Genomic DNA, 27,184 nt, shown 5'->3' with positions numbered 1-27,184 from the left:
TGTGGGGAGGAGGTGTCAAAGCATTTCTGGATTCAGACTACAACTGGGACCCAAGAAATCGAGGTGAACAGATGACCAGGAAGCTAGATCTTGGAGTTTGATGATTAACTGCTCATAAAAATGCCTTCAAGGGATTAACATTTAACACATACCTGCCATGAGTAAGGGTGATTTTCATCAAAAAAAATGGCCACATACAAAACATTTCTATTTCTTTTGGAATATATGGGTTAAGGATACATTGTGGTTCACTGCTTGTCATGTAGACACTTCAGGAATACCACTGTGTGTGTGTGTGTGTGTGTGTGTGTGTGTATCTGGGGAAATCTTATATTTCACTAAAAAATGTATATTAAAAATAAAATACAGGGTAAGTAAGGAGCAGCTTACTCAAACTTTTGCGATTCTAAATTCAGATTTTTTTTTTAATCAGTAAGCATATCCTCAGTATGCTTAATCAGTAAGCATAATCAGTAAGAAATAACATAGCATCGTCCAAGCAGGGACCCAGAGTGGCTGAAGAATGTCTTAGGGAATATTTAAAATACATTAAAACAACAGGTGCTGATTCAAAGGTACCAAAACAGTGCAGGTTAACCTGTGGCTTCTGTGCAGGCAAGCAGAGCAGGCACGGAAAGTGGGGGCACCTCTCTGGAGACGGAGCCCCAGGTCAGGCATCACTTACTCATTGCACTTTAGAAAGAAACAAAAGGGCTCTCACCAGGGCAACAGCAAAATTGAAGGTTTAAATTCTCACCTACTTTTTCCTTTTCTGCTCAAATGTAACCTATATTATACCATGTAATTGCACACTCTAATCCCAGTCCCTCTATTCACACACCTCTTGCCTAGAAAGTTGCATATGAACCAGCACAAATTCCACACTGTGCTGACACTGTTCCTCTATTTACCCAGCACATGCACAGCAAAACAAACTATTTATAAATATCCATATGTCGTTAGAAGTTCTCCCTGAATCTGGAGCCACAGTGACAGTCTCCTGATGAAGTGGTACATGGGGACCTCTCTCATCTATGCCCCCACCACTCCTGTATTCCACTGAGGGAAATTACCATAGCCCCAACAGGTGGAGTTTAGGGGGAGAGATAAATCAAGATATCTGTCTTTCTTTTATACAAGACACAGACATGAAATTCAAGTTCCACCAACCAACCTACTCTTCTGAGACTGTGACTGGAGCTGAGTGACAGCAAGACATGAAAGTGCTGAAGGACACTATTCTGGGGGTAGCACCTAGATGGAATGGTCAGGAGTTTCTGCTGACCCAAAATCCGAACTGCTCTCGATCCAGACAGGTGTGCACCCAGTCTGTGAGTTCATGTGAGATGTGGCCGATGTTCTCAAGTTTCCAACAACAAAAAAAAACAAACAAACTTAATGAATACAATACACTACATTTATTAGATCACATAAACCATGTATTTTCCCTTTCAGTTGCTGAGTTAAGGTTTCAAATTCAGTAATCAAAATTTATCCTAAATATTCTGCAACACCTTACCTCACCCTGCTCAACATACTTCTCATACTTGTTAACCATCTACACTTGCAACAATTAATCCTTATATACACCTAGCAAGAGAGAAACAATTTTCAGAAGCAGGCAAGATGTACTGACTTCAGGAGTAAGAGAAAGAAAAGTAGCAGATTAATTATTTCATTTGCATTTTCTAAGAAATAGGCCTATCCCTTCTTTATGTTTCAGCATAACTGCGTTTCTCATTTTCATTATCTTCAGTAATTTTTGCAAGTTTGGTTCAGTTCAATTGCTCAGTCGTGTCCGACTCTGCAACCCTATGGACTGCACGCCAGGCTTCCCTGTCCATCACCAACTCCCAGAGTTTACTCAAACTCATGCCCATTGAGTCGGTGATGCCATCCAACCATCTCATCCTCTGTCATCCCCTTCTCCTCCTGCCTTCAATCTTTCCCAGCATCAGGGTCTCTTCAAACGAGTCAGCTCTTCGTATCAGGTGGCCAAAGTACTGGGGTTTCAGCTTCAACATCAGTCCTTCCAATGACATTCAGGACTGATTTCCTTTAGGATGGACTGGTTGGATCTCCTCGAAGTCCAAGGGACTCTCAAGAGTCTTCTCCAACACCACAGTTCAAACGCATCAAAGGTCAATCCATTCTGGGCTTTAACTAATTCTCCCAGGCCCATGTGGACTTACAAACCAGCTGTGTGGCCTGTTTCTCCACAGATACTATAGGAGAACGATAACTCATTTGTGCAGAGATTTTAAGGAACAGAAACAACACATGTAAAGCAAGTCCAGCATTGGAAAGGAGCAGGTGCTTTAAAAACAGTGGTCATCCATGGTTATAATGGTGTAACCATCCACGGTTACAGCTCCCTCTCTCCCTCACAACTGACAATTTGTACTCAAGCTCATATATCTGAGGTTATTGGTACTTCTCCCAGCAATCTTGATTTCAGCTTGTGCTTCACCCAGGATGGCATTTTGCATGATGTACTCTGTATATAGGTTAAATAAGCAGCGTGTCAATACACATCCTCGATGAACTCCTTTCCCAATTTGGAATCAGTCTGTTGTTCCATGTCTAGTTCTGTTGCTTCTTGTTCTGCATACAGGTTTCACAGGAGGCAGGTAAGGTGGTTTGGTATTCTCATCTCTTTCAGAATTTTCCACATTTTATTGTGATCAAGTCAAAGGCTTTAGTATATTTAGTCAGAAGTAGATGTCTCCCCTTTTTAGATCTGCCTAAACTCCAGTCTGCTGTGAGAGTGCTGGGATGCTGGGCCTCTTAACCCTCAAGGCAATGCACTCATTTTCCATCTGTGAGCTAACTTGAAAAAGACAGGGAAAAACTGGTCTACATCAATGATTCTCAAATTTTAATGTGTATTTAAAACACCTGGGAATCTTATGAAAACAAAATTGCTGACTGAGTAGATCCAGAGTGGAACCTGAGACTGCATTTCTAACAGGCTGCCGACCTGTGGCTGACACCAAACACTCCAGCAAGCTATGGGGTATACGTTTCACTATATTCAAAGACAGACCCTTCCTTTCCTTACAAAATAGAAAAAGGTATGGTGAACTAGTCCCCAAATTTCTACCACTTCCCATTCTTTTGGTTAGAATAACTTAAGAAGTTTCTCTTGTTTCTTCCACCCTCATAAAGTCATAACTTTTTATGTGCTAAAATTATTTCCTGTACATATGCAGGATTTTAATAACTTCCTAATAAATACTAAAAGGCAATCATTTCTTGAGGCTTAGGAAAAAGCACAGTAAAATTTCAATAGAAACAGAAAGAAAAAAAATTAATGTGATCCACAACTAAAAGTATACTAAAACGTGATTAAAAATAAATACACTTTCACAGGTGTTGCAAGGACACACAACTAAGGAGGGATGAAGTGGTCATTAAGACTCAGGTCACTCAAACCTGAGTCTTCCTATCAACAACACTCTTCCTGACTGTTATGTATTGAACTGCATCTTCCCCAAATTTATACATTCGAGTCCTAACCTTCAGTGCCTCAAAATGTGACTGACCTTCTTGAAAAAAATGATCACTGCAGATGTGATCACTTTTAATTAGAATGAGGTGGGGCTCTAATTCAATGATTTGTGTCTTTAGAAAAAGGATAAATTTGGTGAGACCCAAAACCAGGCACACAAAGAGATGCCATGTAAAGACTGAAGCTCTGCTCAGACAAGTCAAGGAACTCTCAGAAGCTAGGAGAGGCATGGAACAGATAGATCCTTTTCCAGTACCTTCAACGGAAGCACCAAACCTACCAGCGCCTTTACCTTGAACTTGTAGCCTATAAAACTGTGAGCCAATTCATTTCTGTTGTTCAGCTGTTTAAGCTACTCAGCTTGTGGTACTTCTATATCATGACAGCCCTTGTAAACTCACACACTGCCTATGTTTCTTTCCTCTCAAAAAGTATCTAAAGACGACACATGGATGTCGTCTTTAGACGACAGGATGCACAGACAGGCAATCTTATCACAGTCCAGTGTGCCGTGTGAAGGTTTTGGACTCTGTCCGACTAGCAAAAAGGATCCACTTTTTGGATTTAAGCAGATTAATATTAGGTTTATTACGTACAAATTATCTTGTCACACAAGTCAAATCATTATCAACCCTAAAGGTGCCTTTATACCAGGATTCATGTTTCTTCTGACACAAAAAATATTCTTGCAACGCAAAAAATATTCTTGTAATCATCAGAAAAACTCATACTCCCTCCCAAATAAGAATGCCTCAAGAAGACACTTTCATTTTCATGTCAATTTCACCTAAAATTCTTCTACAGATAGAAGACATGGATAAAAAGCTGCAGATAAAATGAGCTTTTATTTTCTCCAAAAAATGTATGTCCTGGAACACCAAATGCCAGGGTTTTCTTTAGTTTTACTTTGAGAAGGAATATCTGTCTGAGTGACTGCAGAAGATAAGCTTTCAATTATTCAGAAAAGCAAGACTTTAAAACCGAATTCAGCCTCTTAACTGGTCAGAGATCAACCACTCAGTGAAGAATCAGGAGCGAAATGGTAGGACATATCATTTGCTAAAAAGGTGGTAACTCCCTTCCCCTCTTTAAACAGAAATCTGAACCAAAGGGAAACTATACATTTTTTAAAGTTCCATGCTTTAACTTTTTTTTCTAAGTAAGTACAAAATTGTAACAATGTGTCATGATGACTATACTAACTAACCTCACTGTGGTATAATCATTTTGAGATATATATATATATATATATATATATAAAATCACTAATTTTGTGCACATGCTCGTGTGTGTGTGTGGCCTAGAGAATTGTGTGTGTGTGTGTGTGTGTGTGTGTGTGATGTGAACTTAATCTATTTACCTAGCAAGTTTCAAATACACATAGCAGTATTTTTAACTCCCATCACATGCTGTACATTACATCCCCAGAATTTATTCATCTTATAACTGGAAATTTGTACCCTTTGACTGCCTTCACCCACCTCCCTGATTCCTTATCCCCCACCTCCCCACGTGTGACAACCACTGATCTGTTCTCTGTTTCTGAGTTTGGTTTTTTCAGATCCCACAAGTTAGAGAGATCGTGTGGTATTTCTCTTTACTTTTTCACTTAACATAATGAACTCAGGTTCATCCATGTTGTGACAAATGGCAGTTTCCCTCCTGACTGAATTAAGTTCCCTGTGTAACTACACATTTTCTTTAACTTAATGTCATGTATCAGTTATATCTCAATAAAGCAAGGGAAAAGAAGGAAGAAAAAAGCAGAAAGAAATTTATATGCCACTCACAGCAAACTTTAGAAACCAATACTCTATGCTGAAAAGGCCCATAAGAGAAATCTGACTGCACACAGCTGTGTAAAAAATCAATTTGTCACCGTGACAGTCATCTCTGAAGTAGAGTAATGGCTGATGGACAACACAGAAGTTAGATTAGACACAGATGCAAAGTATACACAGAGCTCCACAAGGTTTTGATTTTGGTTTTTATAACAAGCCTGTTAAATCATTCACTGGGAAATAAATTATTCAAAATGGACTTCCAAAAGCATTATTCTGTGACATCATCAGTCAATATATTTTTGAATAAAAATTTCAGAAACTTATTTATGCATCAAGTACTGGACTTCCCTGGTGGTCCAGTGGTTAGGACTCCATGCTGTCACTGCCAAGGCCCCGGATTCAGCCCATGGTTGGGAAACTGGGATCCCACAAGCCATGCAGTGAGGCCAAGACAAACAACAAAAAACAAGCATTATGGAATACAAGCTACGTGTACACTCTTCTTGTAGATCTCAGGAATTCAATGATAAGTAAAAACAGAGCAGGTGCCTTTATGGAGGAGAGAGACATCTTAAAATAGTAACAGAAATAAACAGAAAATTATTACTGTTACAAGTGCAAGAAGGAAAGATACATGACTCCGGGACTGTACCTATTAAGGAAATCTGGATAGTTGGAGCGTGGGAGGAAGGTGACGGCACTGGAATGGAGTACTAAAGGCAGGGTAGTAGTTCAGTGTGTCTGTGTGTCGGGTTGGGGGTTGGGGGGTGTGACTAACCTGAGGCATCAGCAGGTGCAAAGACCCTGAGGCAGGAGGTAACGTGAACAGTGTAACTAAAAGTCCATCATGCTTTGCTTCTAAGATCAATATAAAGCTGCAGAGATGAGGAGCAGGATCAAAAAGAACTGGTTGTAACCAAGCATGAGATTAAACCTTAGCTACAACAAATTCTAAGTGCTCATTTCCTCAATAAAACCTCACTCTTCTCAGACCGAACTGTATGAACATAGGACTATCTCCCAAGGACAAGCATGTATATTACATAACAGTCTATTTTTATCCTCATGTTATTGCTCGCTGCTAGGTTCATTCTTAATGACATTTTGGGAGGTATTTGTAATTTAGACTTAATCTGAGTATTGAAACCAATTCAGAAAATGAAAAAATTTATCTGTGATTTCAAATGAGCATAAAAGGTCTGAAAAGACACTGTGCTCAGTTGTGTCTAACTCTTTTCAACCCCATGGACTGGAGTTTGCCAGGGTCCTCTGTCCATGAAATTCTCCAGGCAAGAATACTGTAGTGGGATGCCATTTCATCCTCCAGAGGACTTTCCTGACCCAGGAATCGAACCCATGTCTCCTGCAACTTCTGCACTGCAGGCAGATTCTTTACCACTGAGCCACCAGGTAAGCCCATAAAAGGTCTACCACTCAAAAACTAATGATACACTGAAGAATCCCTTATGATGCCCCATAAAGTCCCTACTGAAACCCTTAAGATACAACTAACGAAAGAGAATCTCTGCAGTTGGGTGTATGTAAGGGTTTTCATCTCCAACAGAAGATGTTACTGTAGTACTCTGCACCAAGAAAGACAAAGACCAGAGAGAAAAAAGACAAAGAAAAGGAGAAGGAGGAAAAAAAAAAACAGTTCCACCTGGGAATCTAATCACAGTAACCTACCTTCCAATTCTTCAGTGTGGGTACACCTAAAGAAGCAATATTTTAACATCTTCCACTGAGAAAGAAGCTATTGGTAGAAATCATTCACCTTCAAATGCATAATAACCCCAAATGAAACAAAACCACTGAGAAGGTCAAAGACCGTCTCCTTACCAAAGAGGCAAACATCTATGGACCTGGCAGTATGCAAACCCCAGGCCAGGCACAGGGGTGTCTCCCAGCAAGTGGTTCTGCTAGAGCACCACAGAAAATTTTCAAACCATTTTTGTTGTTTTCAGTCCTTTATAACAGCTTCCAGAGAGGCTGTATATCTTTTTCACATTTCATAAAGGCCCTCAGATTTACTGAAACAATGTCTGCCTCCCTTAAGTACACAGATCCTCTCCAAAACAAGAACCTACTGTTTTGAAAATAAGCCATTACCAACTTCCCTCCACACAGTCTTCTAAACATCAAGAAGAAAAGATTTCCCACCATCCTGTAGAATACGCAATATGAATGTGCACAGTTCACAAGCTTGTTTTTCTCAAAAATGATTTTTCTTAAGGAGATATTCAGCTGAAACAGGATGCCACAGCCCCACAAATTGGGGAAATGGCAGGTTTTTGGTTGTTGGTTTTTTTTTTATGTTAAAGACGTTTCCTTAATTGCAGTGCTTCTCCAAATCATGAATTATGACAGTCTCACATAAGGGACAGTACATGCAGCACTTCCCATATATTTTGGGCTACAAGTGTTTTGGAGAAGCGTTTTGGGAAAAAAAGAAAAAAAGAGTAACTCTCCACTGAGAAAGGCTGGCCCTCAATTCTGCACAAGACAGCCAGCCTTCTGACACAATAACAAATGAGATTGTCCCTTATTTTTAAGGTATCATCCTGTAACCTATATCTAAAGAAGCTAATGCATTCTGTCCCTTTCTCATGATCTAGAAGTACACAGGTCTGTAGCAATCACTGTGCGGTTGGTCTATACTGATATATGTTCCTCGGTGGCTAAGACATTTTGACTGTCCAACATGTTAAGGGTGAATCAAAGACCCTGACAGTACGGTAACCTACACACTACCAAATCTCCACAAGAGAGCTTTAATTTCCCCCAGAAACTTCAATTTTGATAACTTTGTATCACATAAATATCTTCTCAATTAATCATAAGCCAAAAAGTATAGTGAATACAAGCTAATCTATGTAAGTTTGAAAACATTATTTTTCAAAATTCAAAACTAATTTCTATATGGGGAAAAAAATCAAGTACTTTATATGAAGTTCAGCACAGCTACAGTACAGCTCAGCAAAATAACTGTACCAGGTTAATGACATACTCTCTTTAATCTCCAGCTCCTAGAAAAACATCAAACTGGGAGGCTTCTAACCTGTTAATTACATCTCATGCAACTCATGTCATTCAAAGGAACTGATTTCAGCCAGTTTTTTTTTTTTTAAACTGACTTCTGTAAGGAAAGTACCCGAATATACACAATGTATCAAATTAAAAAGGAGGGCATTGCTGGTGTTCAACAGGTTCTGAACCACCTGCTTCCCTACATCTTATCTGCAAGCTGGGTCTGTCTCTCTCTGAACAGTTGCTACAAATAACCTCAATATACTGAGTGGACACAGTCCCTTTCCTGGAAAACAAAGCAGGTTAGTTGGCTTCATCTATTATAATTGATTAGAGGCCCTGAAGCTTAATTCTATGCAAAAGGATATCATCAGGAGGCATAAACCTTGGTCTGAAGGCCACTAAAAACGCCTATCTAGCTTCTGGTCATTCCTGTAGCCAATGTAAAACGACCTGTTCCCCTAAACTTGAAGGCTGACTTGTCCCACTGTGTACGCCACTCTGCAGGGCCTCTCCACAGTCTAATCTGTGCTGAAGACAAAAGGCAAAGGAGGACGTGAAAAGAGGCAAATTTCTGGGCAGACGGTGAAGTGTGAGAATGAGCAGCAGAAGACACGGACAGAAGGATAGCCTCACGGGCAGGCCCAGAGGTGGGCACAGGAAAGAGCCAGCACACCAGCGGACTGAAGCCTGGAGCTGTTGACTACCTAGAGTTTTTCTGCCCCAGACCACTACCCACTCTTCTGGGTTCCACGTCCACCAGCAACCACAGGCTGACACCGTTTCTCAACCATAGACACCGTAAAGACCCAAAGGCACCTCACCTCCTGGTCTATAGACGACATCGTCCTCCGTGATGTATGATGTTATCTCGCCGGTGTCTGTCCTTTCGTAACGAGATTTTTTTTTCGGGGGCTTCTTTTTGTTCTTCTTCGTGGACTCCTCTGTGGTGGCACTGTTGTTGTCATTGTCCTCGTCTTCGCTGTGATCACTCTCGGCGTAATTTTTGGCTCCTCCTTCCAGGGTACAGCTCCTGCGGGGCCTTGAGTTCTCACTCTCACGCACTTTGTCTCGCTTCTCTCTCTCCCGGTCCCGATCTCGGTCCCGGTCCTTCTCTTTGTCTTTGTCTTTGTCTTTGTCAGCTGTCATGATTCGCCACGTGCCTTCTTCTGTCCTCTCACGGCTGGGCCTCCGTGAAAGGTAGACAGTAAGCCTGGGCTTCAGTCTTCTGAATTTCTCACTCAATTCCAGGGAAAATCCAACCACTCCAACAACCCCAACGTTTCAAAAATGCTAGGAGAAAAAAAGAGAGAGTGAAATTGGTTTTCCTGTAACATTTTCCCATATTTCCTTTCCAAAAATAATATTTTGTTCAATGATTCTCTTCCTTACTCACGCTTTAGCACTGAAAACTTCTTACTGGCCACAGGAAAAAAGTTAGGACAAGGGATACAAAATTTAAACATAAACAGTTGCTGGCCTCAGTTAGCATATGGTTTGGGATTTTCTATCACACTAATAATGAAAAATATCTGAATGCATAAGGACAAATGATGCTTTCTGTATACAAACTGTTTTTTCCTTTTAAAATGAAAAAGTAAAGTGTATCCCAGTAAACAACATATAAGGGGTACAATCATTGTGGTGCTGGAGAAGACTCTTGAGAGTCCCTTGGACTTCAAGGAGATCAAACCAGTCAATCCTAAAGGAAATAACTCTGAATAGTCACTTTGGAAGAATGGACGCTGAAGCTCCAATACTTTGGCCACCTGATGGGGAAAACCAAATCACTGGGAAAGACTGAAGACTGAAGGCAAAAGAAGAAGGCATGGGCAGATGAGATGGTTAGAGATGGTTAGACCCTATCACCGACTCAATGGACATGAATTTGAATAAACTTTGGGAGATAGTGAAGGACAGGGAAGCCTGGTATGCTGAAGTCCATGGGGTCGTGAAGAGTTGGACACAACTGAGCAACTGAACAACAAAAATACAAAAGGAGTTTTGTGACCCACAATATTAATTTAAAAGGGAAAGAACCTACTATAGTAAAAATTATTTCCACCTGGAAAAACACGTAAGTAATCTGGATAGCCCTGGAAAATGTCTTAGGATGTCTCACAGTGCACTGTCTTCTGAAGACTCTTTCTAGTCACTTTTCCAAATTTCCAAAGCTTCTCTCAAGAATAAACATAAGAATTGACTCAAAAGTAGCAACCTCAAAGCAAGATTCCTGTGCCTTCAATTACAATTTTCTGCATCTTCTAAGTCTATTATTCTAGTTATTTTCCAAGAAAAATGGTTTCTTAGAGATATATTATCTCTGTCTTCACAAAACAAACAGGTTCCCAAAACAACCTTTCATCTTTAGCGATTATTAGGTGGTTTATACATTCTTCCAAATATCCCCTATTAATAGTCTCCCTAAATGTCTCTCTAAAACTAAAGCCCAAAGGAAAGTTTGAACACTAATATAATGAGAAGAGTGAACCCCACACTCCAACCCAATTCTTATTAAAAATTTTAAGTTTTTAAATTTTATTTACAAGTCAGTTTTGGAACAGTCATAATAACCAGTAATTTTTCTTTTGCAATCTTTTATCATCTTCCCCAACATCTCATCTCACTTGTTCAAGTTTGTACCAAACATTGTCTATGTGCCTCAGAAGTAAAGATACCACAAGGAACAGCCCATGGTCCCATCCCTCGATGCTCCAATGCAAAAAGACAACTGGTCAACAGGAGAACCATCTGTTGCTTGTGCTACTCAGGCCAGATAGGAATATTACATGCAAACAAACAAAAGACTGTCCTCTTTACTCAGACAACAACAAACAAGTCAGTTTGTAATTACATGCTCAAATGCAGAGAAAATGCTCTTTGGTCATGCCAAAGCCGTAAACATTATCATGTACTCTCTCCAAACCTCTTAGGTCAAACTTGATACCAGAAGAGACCTTCCCATTAGCACTTCAAATATCCTTAGGCATTCAGGGGGAAAAAAAAAATAAGTTAACAACCACCTTTGGGAGAGAGACCCATGAAGGAGCAATAATGCCAACAATCTATAAGCAAAGTCAGAAGTGTGAAAGTATGGAGCACAAACCTAAATTGCTTCCTTCTACAGAGGAAATGCACTCTCAGATAGGATTTCAATTTTCTAAACATATTTCCAGAAAATGAAAAATTATTCTACTGCCTGCAAAAGTTCTGCTTCAATGAATCATCTGCTAAGCAGACAGTAATAAACCCCCAAGTCCCTGGAGGCAGCTAGTGTTAGCAATTGAAAATACACAAAGAGACATATTACTTTCTCCACTGGGCTTAAGTTTAGAGCCCGAACAAGCCAATCATGCAAGAAAGAAAACCATCAGCTAACATGGTTGTTAAAACATTTCTCTTTGACATTGAAAACATACCAAGGTCTCCTGAGAGTCTAAAAAGAACAACAAGTTTAGGCTGAAAGACTCTCAGATTCAGTTCAGGACAGACATACTTCAGGGAAGTTCAAGAAAACATCATTTCCCCAGGGTTAACAAGATAACTGCTCCAGAAAACTGTGTAAAAATATTATTTCAGCACTTAAAAGAAACAGAAAAAAAAAAAAAAGTGGTAAGTCCAAATTGTACATTCAACATAACTCCCTACAAAATCATATAGTGTACTTCTACTTACAAAAAACTTTGAGTTGTTTCTGCTAAGAGTTAGCAAGAAAAAAATCAGTAATCGGTAGATAAAGCATCCACAAAATGAAACCCTGTGTGTGTGTGTGTGTGTGTGTGTGTGTGTGTCTAACTTTCAGACAACTAAGAATACTGATAATCCAAAGCTAAAGTCAATTCAACTTCTGTTCACATTTGTCTCTGAAATATAGCACAGTGGGGATTTTTTTTTCCCTCTGCATTTACCACAGTAATCATCATTTTTCTGAGCCTCACTTATAAAATGACCAACATGCAACAACAATGCAACATCTGAGGTAAGGGATCCAGTGGCACTGAGAAAGGTAACTGTCATCTCAGGACACTAGAAATGTTCTACTCGGTAGGTAACACTATAGAGTCTTTGTATAACAGCAAGGGGTTCACGAAGCAGGTCCCTGCCATGATCTCACTGGATTCTGTCTACTATTCAGTGATGTGAACCAAACAGGAGTCACCCCCCCACTTTTCAGGCTACAGAAGGGGAACTAAGAAGAGAGCATCTGTAGTGGAGTCTGAAGCGCCCTCGCCTAGGTGAACCCACCTGACCTGATGTCAACCTACTGCTCAGGTTACAATCTATATCTTCACAGAGGCCAACTTTTCCTATGTATATCCTTGCTGATAATTAGCACAGACACGTTTAGGAAACAAACTCATTTTAATCTCTCCCACCCAAACAGAAGGTACTCTTCCCCAGTAAGAAAGAAGAAAATATTGAAAATATCAAGTTGATCCATTACTCAACCCAGTTCAACAGGAAATACAGCAAAAGACAGTTTAACAGTTAACAAAAGGAGAACTCTAATCTAAAAGACATTTTAGGTTCAAAACAATCTTCATCTATTCACTGAACAAATGTCAACTGAATGCCCACGATGCTAGTGTGTTGAATGCCCAGTGTGCTAGTTATGTGTCCACGTGTGGGGAAAATAGCTGAGAACCACATACAAACATCCCTGGCCTGTGGACCTGATGTTCCAGGAAGTGGAGAAAGATACAAACATATACACAAACATATATGTATATCTACTATACTAAAAGAGTTTACGTAGGGAGTCCAATGGGAACAAGGGAGTATAAGAGGACTGCAATTTTAAACAATGGTCAGCGAGGCAGCTTTGTCCTGAGTTAAGAGTACAGAGGAGATACGGAGACCACTGCAGCAGAGAGGAAGCAACTGCAAATGTCCAGAGGCTGGAGTGATTCAGGTACGTCCAAAACTCAGGAAGCCAGAGGGGTTGGAGTGACATGAGAAAGAGGACTGATTTTTTAATAAAAATAAGTGTATAGTCCTCTCACTAGTTTCCAGATTCATCAGATTGCACTTGATTTTATCTTAACTGATAAAATTTGGTAGGCTGGCTTAGTTTCAGTGTAATCTAATCAGTGTTAAAGGCATTCATTCAACAGTCAGTGATACAGAACTATTCTTCATTGTTTCAGGTTACTTAAATAAACCTCTACACAAACATCGTTTGCCTCTTCAAAATGAAGCCAACAACCACATACAAACACCTTACACTACTTACCAGAAGCAATCTGGATAAAGTACTCAAATTTCAATCATGCTCAGGGCCCAAATCTCATTTAAGGAAACCACTTCTTGTCACTATTTCAGCGGTCCCAGGAGGTTTGGCCCCTTGGTAGAATTGCAAGCACAGTGGACTGAGAAGCAAAGGTTCATGCTTTGGCACTGCCAGGGCTACTGCCTTGGGGAAATCGCTCTCTCTCTCTGAGTCAGCTTCACTGTTGTAAGGCTGGGATAATAACTGGGCTTCCCAGGTGGCTCAGTGGTACAGAATCTGCCTGCAGTGCAGGAGACCTGAGTCAGGAAGATTCCCTGGAGAAGGAAATAGCAACCCACTCCAGTATTCTTGCCTGGGAAATCCCATGGACAGAGGAGCCTGGTGGATTACAGTCCATGGGGTCACAAAAGAGTCAGACATGACTTAGCGACTAAAAAACAACAACAAGGAATAATAACTAGCTATTCACAGAGCTGCTGTGAGAATTAACTATATGCATACACAGAAAATACACTTGATTGCAAAATGCTTTATAAATGTAAACTATCAATAGTATATACCTAGGTCAGTCATGACTTATTCTCGACTACATCAGATAATACCCAATCATATGTGTACTATGCAACATATAAACATATAGCCAAACATCACCCTTACCCTCAAGAATTTATTTCCTACAAGGGAGGAGGGTGGATTCTATTACATGATTAAGAAATAAATCATGTAAAACTGACCACAAGTGAAGTAAAGAATTCTAAAATATCTCTTTTTGGATCATGTGAAACCCACTTAGCACTGAAAACTTGCTTGTCCCACCTGAGTGCCCGATCCCTGGGTTCTACTCATTTCAGCTGCTCAAGCCAGACTCAGGAGGACACTTGACCCTCACACCAAATGCAGTTAGTGAATCCAATTAATTCTTCCTCATTCAACCACAGCAACAAATGCTAACGTTTGTCAAATACCCAACCAACCATGCACTAGGCATTTTGTTCAGCTCTCAGGGTCTACCAATCACCTCCTGAATAACTGTAATTCATCCACTGCTCCAACTGACGCAGAAAGTGCCTATTTCAAGCCATCACCATCTTTCACACAGATAACTACAACTGCCTTCTAACTGGTCTCTGTGACTACAAAATTTTGTTTTTTCCTTCCTTCCAATTCATCCTCCAATGCAGCCAGCCAAGCATCTGACCCTCCACTAGTTCTTTTTAAAAAATAGCTTTATTGAGCTATAATTCACACACCATACAATTCACCACATAATGAACAGCTAAGTGCCCACCATTCCTTTTCAAAGAGCACAGAGGCCTTCCTGTCCTGACACCCCTGCTCCTCTCCAGCCCACCTCACCCTTCTCGAATGCTCCAGCTGACCCTTCCCCTTTGTTGGCCTAATCTCTACTCACTCTTAGGGCCTCTGGATTCCTGCTGCCCAACTCCAGGAAGCTCCCAGACCCACCCAAAGTCCAGCCCCTCACTGTTTCCCACCCTGCCTGTAAAATGGCCCTCACTGACCCACCACTGGCACCTGCTGTTAACTTGTATCCCTTCTCCACTGACTGACAAGGAGCATGACTACAGTATAATAGTCACTGGAACAACTCCTATTGACTCAATCTCCTCTCTACATCAAATCCACTAGAGTTTTCATCCTTCTCATCATGTGACCATCAGGCATCCTCTGACAGGGTTAATCACACCACCTCCTTCCGGAAAGGCTCTTGTCTTCGGGCATTCCCGGCACAGTCATCTCCTGGAGTCTGTTCCACTGTTCCTCCACCTCCAGTACTGGACCTACCATTCCTGGAGTAGTTCTCTAGGCACTGTGCAGAGCCCTCTTTTCTCATCCTCCACTTTATCCCAGTCCATCTCATTGTGTCCGTCAGCACTCAGGTATCACGTCCACACAGGCAATCCACAAATGAACATGCCTACCAAACTTCTGCAGAGGCAGGTGTCTGTGAAAACTGCCCACCTGAAGTCTCCTCTGGGATGTCTCAAAGGTACCCCAACATATCAAAACCAAAGCAGGCTCTGGTCCCACATGATCTGTCTTATGACTGGTGCCCCTGCCCATCCTATTGGGCAAGCTGGACACCAAAGCCTCATGTTCAGCGCCTCCACCATCAACAAAGCATGACACTGTCACCTTATAAATTTCTCTCAAATGCAGCTACTTGGGAGCAACCCCAACACCTCAACCTTAGTCAAAAAGCTACTAGTGTACCCTTCCTGTACCACTTCAAATTGGCTCCTCTTCAAATCCACTCCTCTGAATCCTCACAATTCTCTTTTTACACTGCAGCCAGGTCTCTGCTTTCAAAAGGTTAATGTGACTAGGTCAATCCTCACCTTAAAATACTCAGTGACTTGTCACTTCTACTAACTAAAACCCAAATCTGGGACTGTTAACTAGAAACTCAAAACCCAATGCAGGGGACATGGGTTCAATCCCTGGTCTAGGAATTAAGATCCCACATGCTGTGAGACAACTAGTCCGTGCTCCGCAACAAGACAGTCACCATAATGAGACGTCCACACACTGCAACAAAGAGCAGCCCCTGCTCACCACAACTAGAGAAAAGCCCAACAGCAACAACAAACAAATCCTCGCCTTGATCCTTTCTTTCTGCCCTTATCTTTCTATCTGGCCTCACCCCCACCCACTTCCTACACTTTGCCTGACCCCACTGCCTTCCCCGAGGTTCTCTGAACACACTCCCCCACCTGGAGTGAGACAGCTCCGGTCCTTCCTTCTGTCTGTGATGCTCTTCTCCTCTCCTGGTCTAGGTATCTCCTACTCTTCCTTCAGGTCCAGTGCAATAGCAACTTCCCCAGGATGGCCTTTCTTGCCCAAGAGGACTAGATTCAATCCCCTTGCAGCACTTTCCACCACTGTAACTTCACATTTCTTTGTGTGATTTGACTAACATCTGCCTCCACCTCTAAGCTAGAAGTTCCATGAGGGGCTGACCCTGACTATTTTTGTCCTGTGTTGTACTCTCAGATCCTAACTCACCACCTGGCACATACAGGCTAGTAATAAATTACTTTTCTCTCCCCTCTCTGACACATAAGCTGGGGCAATTAAGAGGGCATTATGATGAGATGTTGATTTGGGAAACAAAGTATTCCATGAGTGATTAACTGAGGGGCTACTTGAGCTGGCTTATAAACCATGAACAGGAAGGAGCCAAAAGGAGGAGGAAATGTTACAGGTTCGGCAAAAACAGTGACTGAATCCTTGTCCTTGATGGCAGACACAAGGTAAAACTAGCAGGAGCAAGCTTATGTAGAGAGGGAGAGGGAACGTATAATAGAGGCTCCTAAAACAATAAAGTGGCTAATACTCACTGAGCACTTACTATGCGCTGAGCATTTCACACATTAATCCATTCAATCTTCACTATAGTGAGAATGAGAATACAATTTATCATCCAAACTGGGACACATCTGAGAGCAGAAAGATTAATAATTGCTCAGGAAAAACATAAAAGCAGGTCACATGACCACCCTAGCTGTAGCTCTATTCAGTAGATGCTGTTGCTGTGTGCATCTTCCCTGTGCAAAAGCAAGCACTGAGAGGCTGAGCAAGAAGACCCAAGTCACCCAGCTCTGTGTTAGACCCAGAGTGTGGACTTAGAGCCCATCCTCTTAACCACAAGGCTACCTTCAATTACTGCCTTCAATTACACAGCCTTAAAAGCCAAGTAAGCCAATACACTTGCTAAGACTCTTAAGATGAAAATAGCATTTTGGGCAACACTCATCTCATCTGGCAGGAGATCAAGAGCTGTTGTGCCATTCCAACAAGTTTGCTTTCAAATCTACTACCTCCAAAAATATAAATTAGGAACCAAGATCCTCTAGAACTTCTGCCTTTGCCATTTCTACATTTATTGTGCCTCAATAAATGCTCTTACTTTCTCCTTTAGGAACAAAACAGATTGGTCCAAGTATACAAGACCTCAGTGATCTACCCACTCTGCGGGGCCGCAGGCAGCAGAACATGCAGAAAGAAGACGGCAGCTGGGTGAATGCTTTCAAAGGAAAATCAATGTTTTCTTCCTGTCCCTTTCATACCAACAGCCTGGGAATGAAAATGGACTGACTTTTGCTCTGGAAAGGAAAGGTCACTCTAACACTTGACTCCCTGGATAAGAACTCATCAACAGCAAGCTCCTGCAGAGAACATTTCAAAATAGGCCAGGGAATCACTGACAGAGATGCATGGGAAACAGGAGGTCAGCAGATCTGGGAGCCCACGCAGAAGTCAGAGGGTTTTACCTGAGACAGATGTGGTCCTGAGAGCAGTTCTCCCACATGAAAATAAACCAGTGTGAAGTTCTCCCACCCGAACAAATTCAACCATTTACAAGCAAACAGCTGTATGTGCACCTCCAAAGATTCTCTACATATGGGGGTAGTAAATATTTAAACTCGATCCGTTTAAATATTCAGTGAGTTGAAATACTCATTCCTGGAACACGTTTTATTAAGAGAACCTAAATCACCAAGATGGGACGCATTAGTCAAATTCAGAGCACAGCCTTTGTGTTATCAAAACAGAAGGAAGCCCAGAATGAACACGCCTTAATCACAAGTGGGTATAATGCTTAGAGCAGCTCTTCTTCAACTCCCTGAGAAGACTATGGGGAAAAAACAGAACTAAGATTGGTGAACTCTGACAAGTATCTTAATTTCTTCCAAAAAGACACAACAACAACAAAACATACAACCTGCAAAGGTGGGGAAAGTACCCAGAACAGCAAAACGCCAGGTTATGATCAACAACCCAATTAGATAACACACAACACATAATCTTTTTATTTGAAGCAACAGTAAGGAATTCCCAAAGATGAGATGCCCAAGTGGCTTCCCCCGCATCCCCCACCTTATAAAATTAAAAACCCTCCCTTTCTTTAAAGAACACACAAATTGATCCACACAAGCAACTGATTTCTATACTGTTAAAAAGTGAAGTTTTTCCTAATTACATATGAAATATTTTGCCTTACATGTTGCCTATAGTTGTGTCTCTTCTATTACGTAGTTAAGGAATACTCACTGCTTACTCTAAAACCATGGCTTCTCAACGGTGGTACAACTAACATTTTCAGCCAGATTACTGAGGGAGGGGAGGGCAGGGAGTTGCCTGCCCTGTGAATTATCCCTAGTCTCCACTCACACAGACTCTAGTAGCACAACCCACTGCTCCAATTAGGACAAAAAAGAATATCTCCAAATACTGCCACACAGTCTCTGGGATGGGGGGGAGGGTGGGGCAAAGTTGTTCACAGTTGAGAACTGCTGCTTTAAACGAATAAAACTGTTGGTTGATCATAGAGATTTGTAAGGGTTAAGCAGCTGTGCTGCTTTATTCAGAATTATGCTTGACCAATATTGAATCCATAAGCGAACATTGTTATGAAAACTATATAATATGGCATGTTCTTCATTCTCTGAAATAAACTGGACTCTTCCTGACATAGAAATTACACAGATGTGTGAAGGTGAATTAGGAAAACAGAAGTAAATATTCTGAAAATCTTGATGCTTCCTGGCAAGCCCTGAAGGTTATCAAGAGTACTATTACTCAAGTGGAGACCTGCTCTGGTCCTGGGGCCGAATGGATGCTTCTGTTCGTACACAACTAACTGAGAAAAACGGGTGCCCTCGATGCCAAGAAACAAATGCCCATGAAGCCAAGCCCCTAGTGGGAAAGACGAAAAAATCCTGAACTCACGCTCTCAAGGGCTTCCCTGGGGGCGCTAGTGATAAAGAACCCGCCTGTCAATGCAGGAGACAATCCCTGGGTCAGGGAAGATCCCCTGGTGAAAGAAATGGCTTCCCACTCCAGTATTCTTGCCTGGAGAATCCCATGGACAGAGGAGCTTGGCAGGCTAGAGTCCACGGTGTTGTAGAGTTGGACAGACATGACTGAAATGACTTAGCACACACTCTCTCAAAGCATGGCCACAGATAGAAAACCAAATGGATAAAAGAGAAACATAAAAGTCAAGTAGATGGATAAGTAAAATATAGTATATCCATAAAACAGAACATTATCCAACAAGAACAAGAAAGGAAATACTGATCTATGCTACAGTATGAGTAAGCCTGGGAAGCACTATGTGACGTGAAAAGTGCCAGTCACAGAAGACCACACACTGTATAATCCCACGTATATAGAATGTCCGGAGAAGACAAATCCATGGGGACAGAAAGCAGACCTGGAGGTGGGGGTGGGGGTTGCTATGGTTATGAGTTTCATTTGGAGAGGATATAAAAGTTCTAGAATTGATTATGGTGATGCCTGCATGTACCTGCAAAAATATGAAAAGCCATTAAATTGTACACTTTAAATGGGTAAATTATGTGAATTATATTTCATTACATCAGTTAAAACACAAACACACACAAACAGTAACATTACAAAGTTACTTAAAAAAAAACAACAGCTCAGGCCTTGCTATAGCTTAAAAAAAAAAAATGCACCTAGCTATGAAATTCACAAGGGTTGGCTCCACCTCTGCAATTGAGAAAAACACCCTCTTAATGCTGTAAAAGCAGAGGGGTTAATTAAACACAAAGAAGTTTTATTTCATGTAACAACTGAGAATGAAAGAGAAACTTCCTTGGACCATAGTAATCTTTAATATGCAGGAATGCTTGGTCAGGCTTACTACCTCTGTACAACATGCTCCAAAGCAGATAAATTGGACAGGGTTCTTTGAGTTTGCAGAGCCCCCAGATTCTGAGTTAATTTGCAACCATGGCACATAAACTCTCAGAGGCTGATGAAAGGAAATGACAGGGTGGATTTTATACTTAATACAATTACACTTCACACATATATGAAGAGCCAAAAGCATTCATAATACACTTCTAATCCATGGGTACAAATTATATCAGGGGAAAAATAAAACTATAAAACCTACCAGAGCAGTCCTTCTAAAAACACTTAAAATCTGAATCTCAGATGAAAAGGAAAAGTAGCTCTGACCAAAATCGTAAATCTAAACCAAAAGTCAGTGTGCCATTTTCCTGGACTGAGCTGTTCTAACTGCGCATGATGTGCTCTTGGTTGACCAAATGTGTTACCCTGCCATCTTTGTTAACCTGATGTCTTTCAAAGAGAAAAGCAAAAGAGTCACTAGTTCTTGGCATCTTGAATTATTCAATTCAAGATGCCAAGAACTAGCAAGTGACCAGGTAGTGACCAGGAGGGTGGGGACACTGGTCCATAACACTTAAATGCTGTAGTTCTAACATTGATCATCAAAGAAACACCAATGTCCAAAGTTGCTGTGAATTCCTCCATTCAATAAATATTTATTAAGCACCTACTAGGTGCCAAGCACTGCCACAGGAGCTACAGACACATGCACAACCAGAACACACACAATCTCTAACCACAGAGGCTTACAGTACAGTAGGGGAGGGGGCAGACAACACACGACAAGAAAATATACAGTATATTAGCTGGTGATGAGTGTTGAGTGCTATGGAGAAAAACAAAGTTGGGCAAAAGGGAATAGGAGGCTGTGGATTTATTCAAGGTAATCAATGGTAAGGGGTCATTTGACCTAAAGGAAGTGAGGCAGCAGTAAACGTGATTATCTGGGGGAAGGCATTTCAAGCAGAGAGAAAAGTAAGTACAGATGCCTGAAATGTGCATGCTGGGCACATCCAAACAACATCAGAAGGCCAAGGTGGCTGAAACAGTGACAACAAAGAAGAAAAGCCTCTGTGGGGTTTTGGCACAGAGAAGTAGTGATCCGAGTTACATTTGAACAGACTCCCTCAGGCTGCTGAGGGGTTAGGAAACTCTGAGTTCAGGCCAGGTCTCAGTCGCTCAGGGGCTAGCAGAGGCCAGACTGTGGGCAGGTTGTGCAAGAAGAGCCCTGGGAATCTGCTATCACACTGCATGCGACATGAGACAAAGAGAAGAGGCAGAGTGAAGGCCGTAATTTGGGCTGAGCAGCCAGAAGAGCAGAACTTCCTTCACCGATAAGGAAAAAGGAGAACTGCAATTCTGTTTGGAACATTTGAGATGCCTAGCAGATATCCAAGCAGAAATGCAGGTTCAGGTTGAGAGGTCAAAAAGCTGAATGAAACCCGGGAGTCTTCAATATGCAATCCCTACACCAACAACCATGAGAATGGATGATGTGGAAACAAACTACAGGAGATGAAACATTCAAGCTGGAAAGAGAATACTCAGAAACAAGTTAAGATATTACAGACAGACCAAATACATCAGTGAAGTGAAGTGTCAGTGACAGGATGATGGAAAGACTGTCTCAGACTACCTTCTGGAAATCCTGAGGTAAAAACAACATACTGTTTAATTCACAGAGAAGCCCTCTACATCTGCAACAGTTGCCTACAGACAAATTACATATTAATGATGTTACCAAATGCTGCATTTCATAAAACCCAGCCTGCTACAGTTTCACCTGTTTCTACTTCAGGAGGGCATTTAAGACAGGAACACCCTCTCCCCTTCCCACCCCATTTCAAAGAACCTGGGCGGGGTGGGGAGGGGAGAACCCTTTTCACCCTGCAAATTAATAAAGGAGAGTTAATGGATTTTAAGAAGTTTTCTTAAGTCAAATTTTTGAGGCCCCAATTTGAATACTGTAGGCTCCGCATGAAAAAAAAGAAAAAACATAGTAAATAAGTATATGAATTCAAAACAAAAGTTCAATTCCAGAAAGGAAATAAAAGTGAGATTTAATAGTCTCACTAGTGATGTTTCAGTTCAGTAGCTCAGTTGTGTCCGACTCTGCAACTCCACGGACTGCAACCCACCAGGCCTCCCTGTCTATCACCAACCCCTGGAGTTTACTCAAACTCATGCCCATCGAGTCAGTGATACCATCCAACCATCTCATCCTCTGTCGTCCCCTTCTCCTCCCACCTTCAATCTTTCCCAGCATCAGGGTCTTTTCAAATGAATCAGCTCTTCGCATCAGGTAGCCAAAGTATTGGAGTTTCAGCTTCAACATCAGTCCTTCCAATGAATATTCAGGGCTGATTTCCTTTCTGGAGTTATTTCTCCACTAATCTCCAGTAGCATATTGGGCACCTACCGACCTGGGGAGTTCATCTTTCAGTGTCCTATCTTTTTGCCTTTTCATACAGTGATGTTTAGTTGGTGTCATAATTTGAGTCCTAAAGAAGTGCTGAGTCAAATGGGGGTCAAGGGATGAGAGCGTTTTGTTTTTAAATACTTGATGTGAAAAGGTTTAACTGGACTCAAAATATATGTGCATTATCAAGAAAATTATGTCGATATTTGACAATGAAAGAATGAGGGGGAAAACACATAATGAATTTTTCACAAAGTCCTATACAGACATTCCCAAAATATCTCCCGTTTACCCAGTACACTATACAAATACCTTCTGTGTATGTGGAGGGGGGCTTCCCTGGTGGCTCAGTGGTTAAAGAGTCACCTGCCAATGCAGGAGATGAAGATTCGATCCCTGGGTTGGGAAGACTGGCTGGAGAAGGAAATGGCAACCCACTCCAGTATTCTCGCCTGGAAAATCCCACAGACAGAGGAGCCTAGCGGGCTACAGTTTATGGGGGTGCAAAAGAGTTGGATACGACTTAGCAACTAAACAACAAATTTATGTGTAACAGCAGGAAGCATAAGCTCCAGGTAATTTTGAGTGTGAGCATGTTTTTCTGTAGTTGACTACTGCAGATTCCCCAGACTTTTTGGCACATAATGACTGATCACATTAACACTCAGAGTAGGTAGAGCCAGAAAAGGAGAGGCAGGGTCATTGCCCAGAAACAGAGTCTAGATTTCTAAAGAAGGATTCTTACACGTAATTACCTAGCTGCTATCATTCATCAGCAATGAGGGCAGCATTGGTAACTTTTTCTCAGCACTAAGGTCTCTTCATGGCCAAAGTGGTACCCAAGACTGCCAGGAGCAGTCAAATGATATGTGACACACAGCAAAAAGTGCTACACCAATATGCTGAATGTACATTTTCCATTTTGGAAACTGAAAATGAGGAAACTGTAGGTAGAAAGAAGGAAACTGTGAAGGGAAGTACAGGACAGACCTATGGAGGGTCACCTAAAGCTCCCCCTGCAGGCATCAGCAGTGACCTCTCTGGACACTCAACTTGAGATACACCTGGCTTCTGGCCCCAGTAAGTTAACCCCACTGTAAGTTCACAGTTCTCAAAGAGTCTCCTTGTAAAATAAAAATAACTCTTAGGAAAAATATCAAGTTTATCTATCAAGAAAAGAAACCCCCGAATAAATATATGTGTGTGCGTGTGTGTGTGTATATATATATATATATATAAAATCAGCAATAAGTAGAATAAATTCCTATGGAGGGGTAGAATGTTCTATTTTTACCTTCTTGATAAGAGGACCAGTCACACACTCAAGAATAAAGCAGTCCCTATTACAATGTAGCAGCTTACTTTGTTTACTACAAGGAGCTGCAGAGGATGATGTAACGGCCTCACACCACAGATAACATACCACGGCTCAGTGTGTAACAGATTCTCAAATAAAAACTCATTTACCTCTGGACCAGACCCTCCTGAGGAGAAGAGAATGCCATTAAGACGGTATCGGGTTTCCAATACCCCTCTAAAGCAAGTATCAGTCAAGATCTTGGAAAGAAGGTCATTACCGAGAAACCCATTAATCTGTGAAACAAAGGGCTCCAAAGATAAGTGTCAAAATAAGAAAAATTAATTAGCATGTTTCTCTAAAGAAGGAGGTGAAAGAATGTGATGCTCTAGTTTATATTAAAGCACATCCAAATTAAATCTATTGCAGTATCATTTAAAACACAAACTGTTATTAACTAATATGTACCAAAGTTGAAGCTTTTCCTCTAGACCACTGGCCTTAGAGAGGGCGCATTTTGACATTTATAAATTATTAACACCGCCCTGTAACTACCACTAGACTATAAAAGAACCTTTTGACTTATAGACCTGAACATTATCATCAGAAGGAAAGTAATACAGGGAAGGGGAAAAGAAGAAAAGCTAAATCTTCAGAGCTTTTCAAATTAAATTTTTTAAAGTATGAGAGCAACTATCGAGGTCACATCTATGGACAATAACCATGATAATACTGAGCAGAACTGAAGGCAGAAACGGCACTTCTTCAAGAAGCAGGTACATCTGTTAACGAGATTTTATTGGCCATGCACTGGCAGGATTAATCAATACCACAGGTATCTTTTTCTAAGCTTTCATCTCATATAGTGCAAGATAAAGATGGTAGAGCAACTGAATTGCCTGATTAAATAAGGTCTGTATTCAAACTGTTCAAAGTCAAGTTCCCTTGGCAAGTCTCAATTTTGTTTTCAAGGAAAAATTAAACTTACCAGCAAAATACTCATCCCATACTCCACAACCACAAAAGCATCAGAAGCTCAGTTTATTGTCCAATGTAAACGAATAATATATTGAAGAGTTCTAGTCTCTAGTGACCTTTATGAACACCTGGAAAATGCAAGCAAGGCAATATGCAGCATGAGAGAACATAAATTTCAAAAGCAACTGACGAATGCAACCTGAAAGGCTGAAATGTAAATGGGGCATAGGGTTACAACCCCATTCTCAAAAGGAATCTTCGTTCTCACTTCAGAAAACAGAGAAATTTATTCTCAAATGCTATCAATGGAAAAACTGTCACTTCTGATTCAAGTTAATTTTATCACATCTATAGGACCCTGGGGAAAAGGCATAGATCCCTTTATTCTCCTCCCTGCTTTATCCTGCAATGCGCAAATTGACTAACAATACAACTAACTACCTAGAGACACATGTGCCATTTTCAGCAATTGGTAATTTACAGTTTTGTTTTAGATTGCTTTTTTTTAGCCAGATGGATATGATGTGTTGCTTCTTCCCTCTAGGTCTGTCACTTTTGATTTTTTTTTTTTAAAAAAACAAATGATATAACAAACAGGTAAGAAGCATTTTTAAGAATATTACAGAATTTCAGAACTGTGTAGAAAACACAGTAAAAATAAGAGTAATTCATCACATTACAAAATATATAAGCAATGCCAACTCTTGCTCTTCTTTAGAACAGAATGAGTTGTGGATAAGAGTAATAGAAATTCTATAACTTAACTGCACTTAACTATTATCAGGAGTTCTTGATAGGAATCTGATTCCCCAAATACCGGCCATATCAACATATGCCTTAACCCTTGATCAGGCTTTAGAAAATAATCTTGAATCCATGAACTCTATAAAGGGCTCTCACAGTACAAGCATGGTCTCCTGGTTTCTGCTCAGATTCCTGAGAGCAGGAATCTGTGCCATGTTAACTTTGAAAGCAATCAACTATCTGATGAATGAACAAAATCCATTTATTAATTAGACTTCAGTTTTCATTACCCACTAACAAGTTTTCTTCTTATAATCAAAGAGCACAGATTCTTAGAGCAGAATAATGTGGTTCTCATTAATGGTCTTCTTAAATACATTAAAAAGGCTACCTTTGGGGGTTTTGTTTGAAAAATTAAATTGTAATTCTCCATGTCACACACCAGTAGATGTACCTTTATACTCCCCCCTTCATTCCAACTTTCTCTGAAAAAATAAATAAATAAAAGCTTACATTCTTAAAACCATTAACATGTCTGTACACAAGAGAACGCCCTCTGATGTTATTCACTGACAGCCATGCGAATCGCTTAAGAGCTTTAATTTGGAGCTGTGTTGTTTAATATGGTAGCCACTGGCCATATGTGGCTATTTTAATTAGTTTAAATTAAATAAAATAAAAAATTCGGTTCCTCAGTCACACTAGCTGCATTTCAAGTACTCACCAGTCCTGTGTGGCTAGTAGTACCATGGTGGACACCACACACACAGAACATGACCAACATCAAAAAAAAATTCTATTAGCACTGATCTGGATCTAAATGCATATAAATAAAAATATTAAGACTCCCATTTCATCAATAAACCACTTCCTTTTAATGAACTCTGGCTGCTTTAAGAACAATAATATGCATAAATATGAACCCAGAGACTTTTACCCTTAACAACAGATCATGATTCTTAGAAGAGATGGAAGAAGGAAAAAATTCCTGAGCAATCTAAGGCTTTAGATTCTAACATCTATCCTAACATTCCTTCAGCAATTTACACAACCTGATTGGAGGAGAAAACAGAGCAAGAACACGCTTTTCTCCACTGTGTGGTAGCTTTCCTCAGAACGGTCACAGGTGCCAAGTCTGAGGATCACAGGTCCCATTACCTTCTGTTGTCAGCACTACTTCTTTGTAAGCTCCCTTTCCAAACCCGCCTCCTCTGACTCACTCCACATACTATGCCATCACTCTCAGTTCGGAGCCTGCAGTTTCTGGCAGACAGGCCCAATGTAATGACAGTCTGGATAAAATCATAAGTCTATCTGCTCTCAGAGGATTTTTCCAATCCTGTGCAACTGCCATGCGGGTATGTGAGAGGCTGCACATATTTCCTCATAATAAAAACAAAACCCCAATTTCTGCAAAGTTGATAAGTTACCTCTGAATTTATAACACAAGATGACAGGCAGAGTTCTGTTTTTCTGCAAAACTAGAGCTTTTACGAGCATATGTTTTCAA

The 27,184-nt window shown here is 40.8% G+C and overlaps 1 protein-coding gene across 5 annotated transcripts in view; it reads right to left on the bottom strand.

Annotated features, from left to right (window-relative positions):
- The window catches only part of RERE (arginine-glutamic acid dipeptide repeats), a 408,498-nt gene that overhangs the window by 250,969 nt on the left and 130,345 nt on the right, over positions 1-27,184 (bottom strand). For 4 of the 5 annotated variants that reach the window (XM_061160480.1, XM_061160484.1, XM_061160483.1 and 1 more), the window contains exon 2: positions 9,147-9,615. In XM_061160480.1, coding sequence (XP_061016463.1) covers positions 9,147-9,471 — 325 coding nt within the window. In that variant the 5' untranslated portion in view covers positions 9,472-9,615. Of the gene's footprint in view, positions 1-9,146; positions 9,616-24,940; positions 25,042-27,184 lie in introns of those variants that run through there. The other variant, XM_061160482.1, reaches the window with a different exon arrangement.

Source organism: Dama dama, chromosome 14 (assembly GCF_033118175.1).
Source record: "Dama dama isolate Ldn47 chromosome 14, ASM3311817v1, whole genome shotgun sequence".
NCBI classification, from domain to species: Eukaryota; Metazoa; Chordata; class Mammalia; order Artiodactyla; family Cervidae; genus Dama; species Dama dama.
Note: the sequence above shows the minus strand (reverse complement) of the source record. Positions and strands in the feature narration are given on the sequence as shown.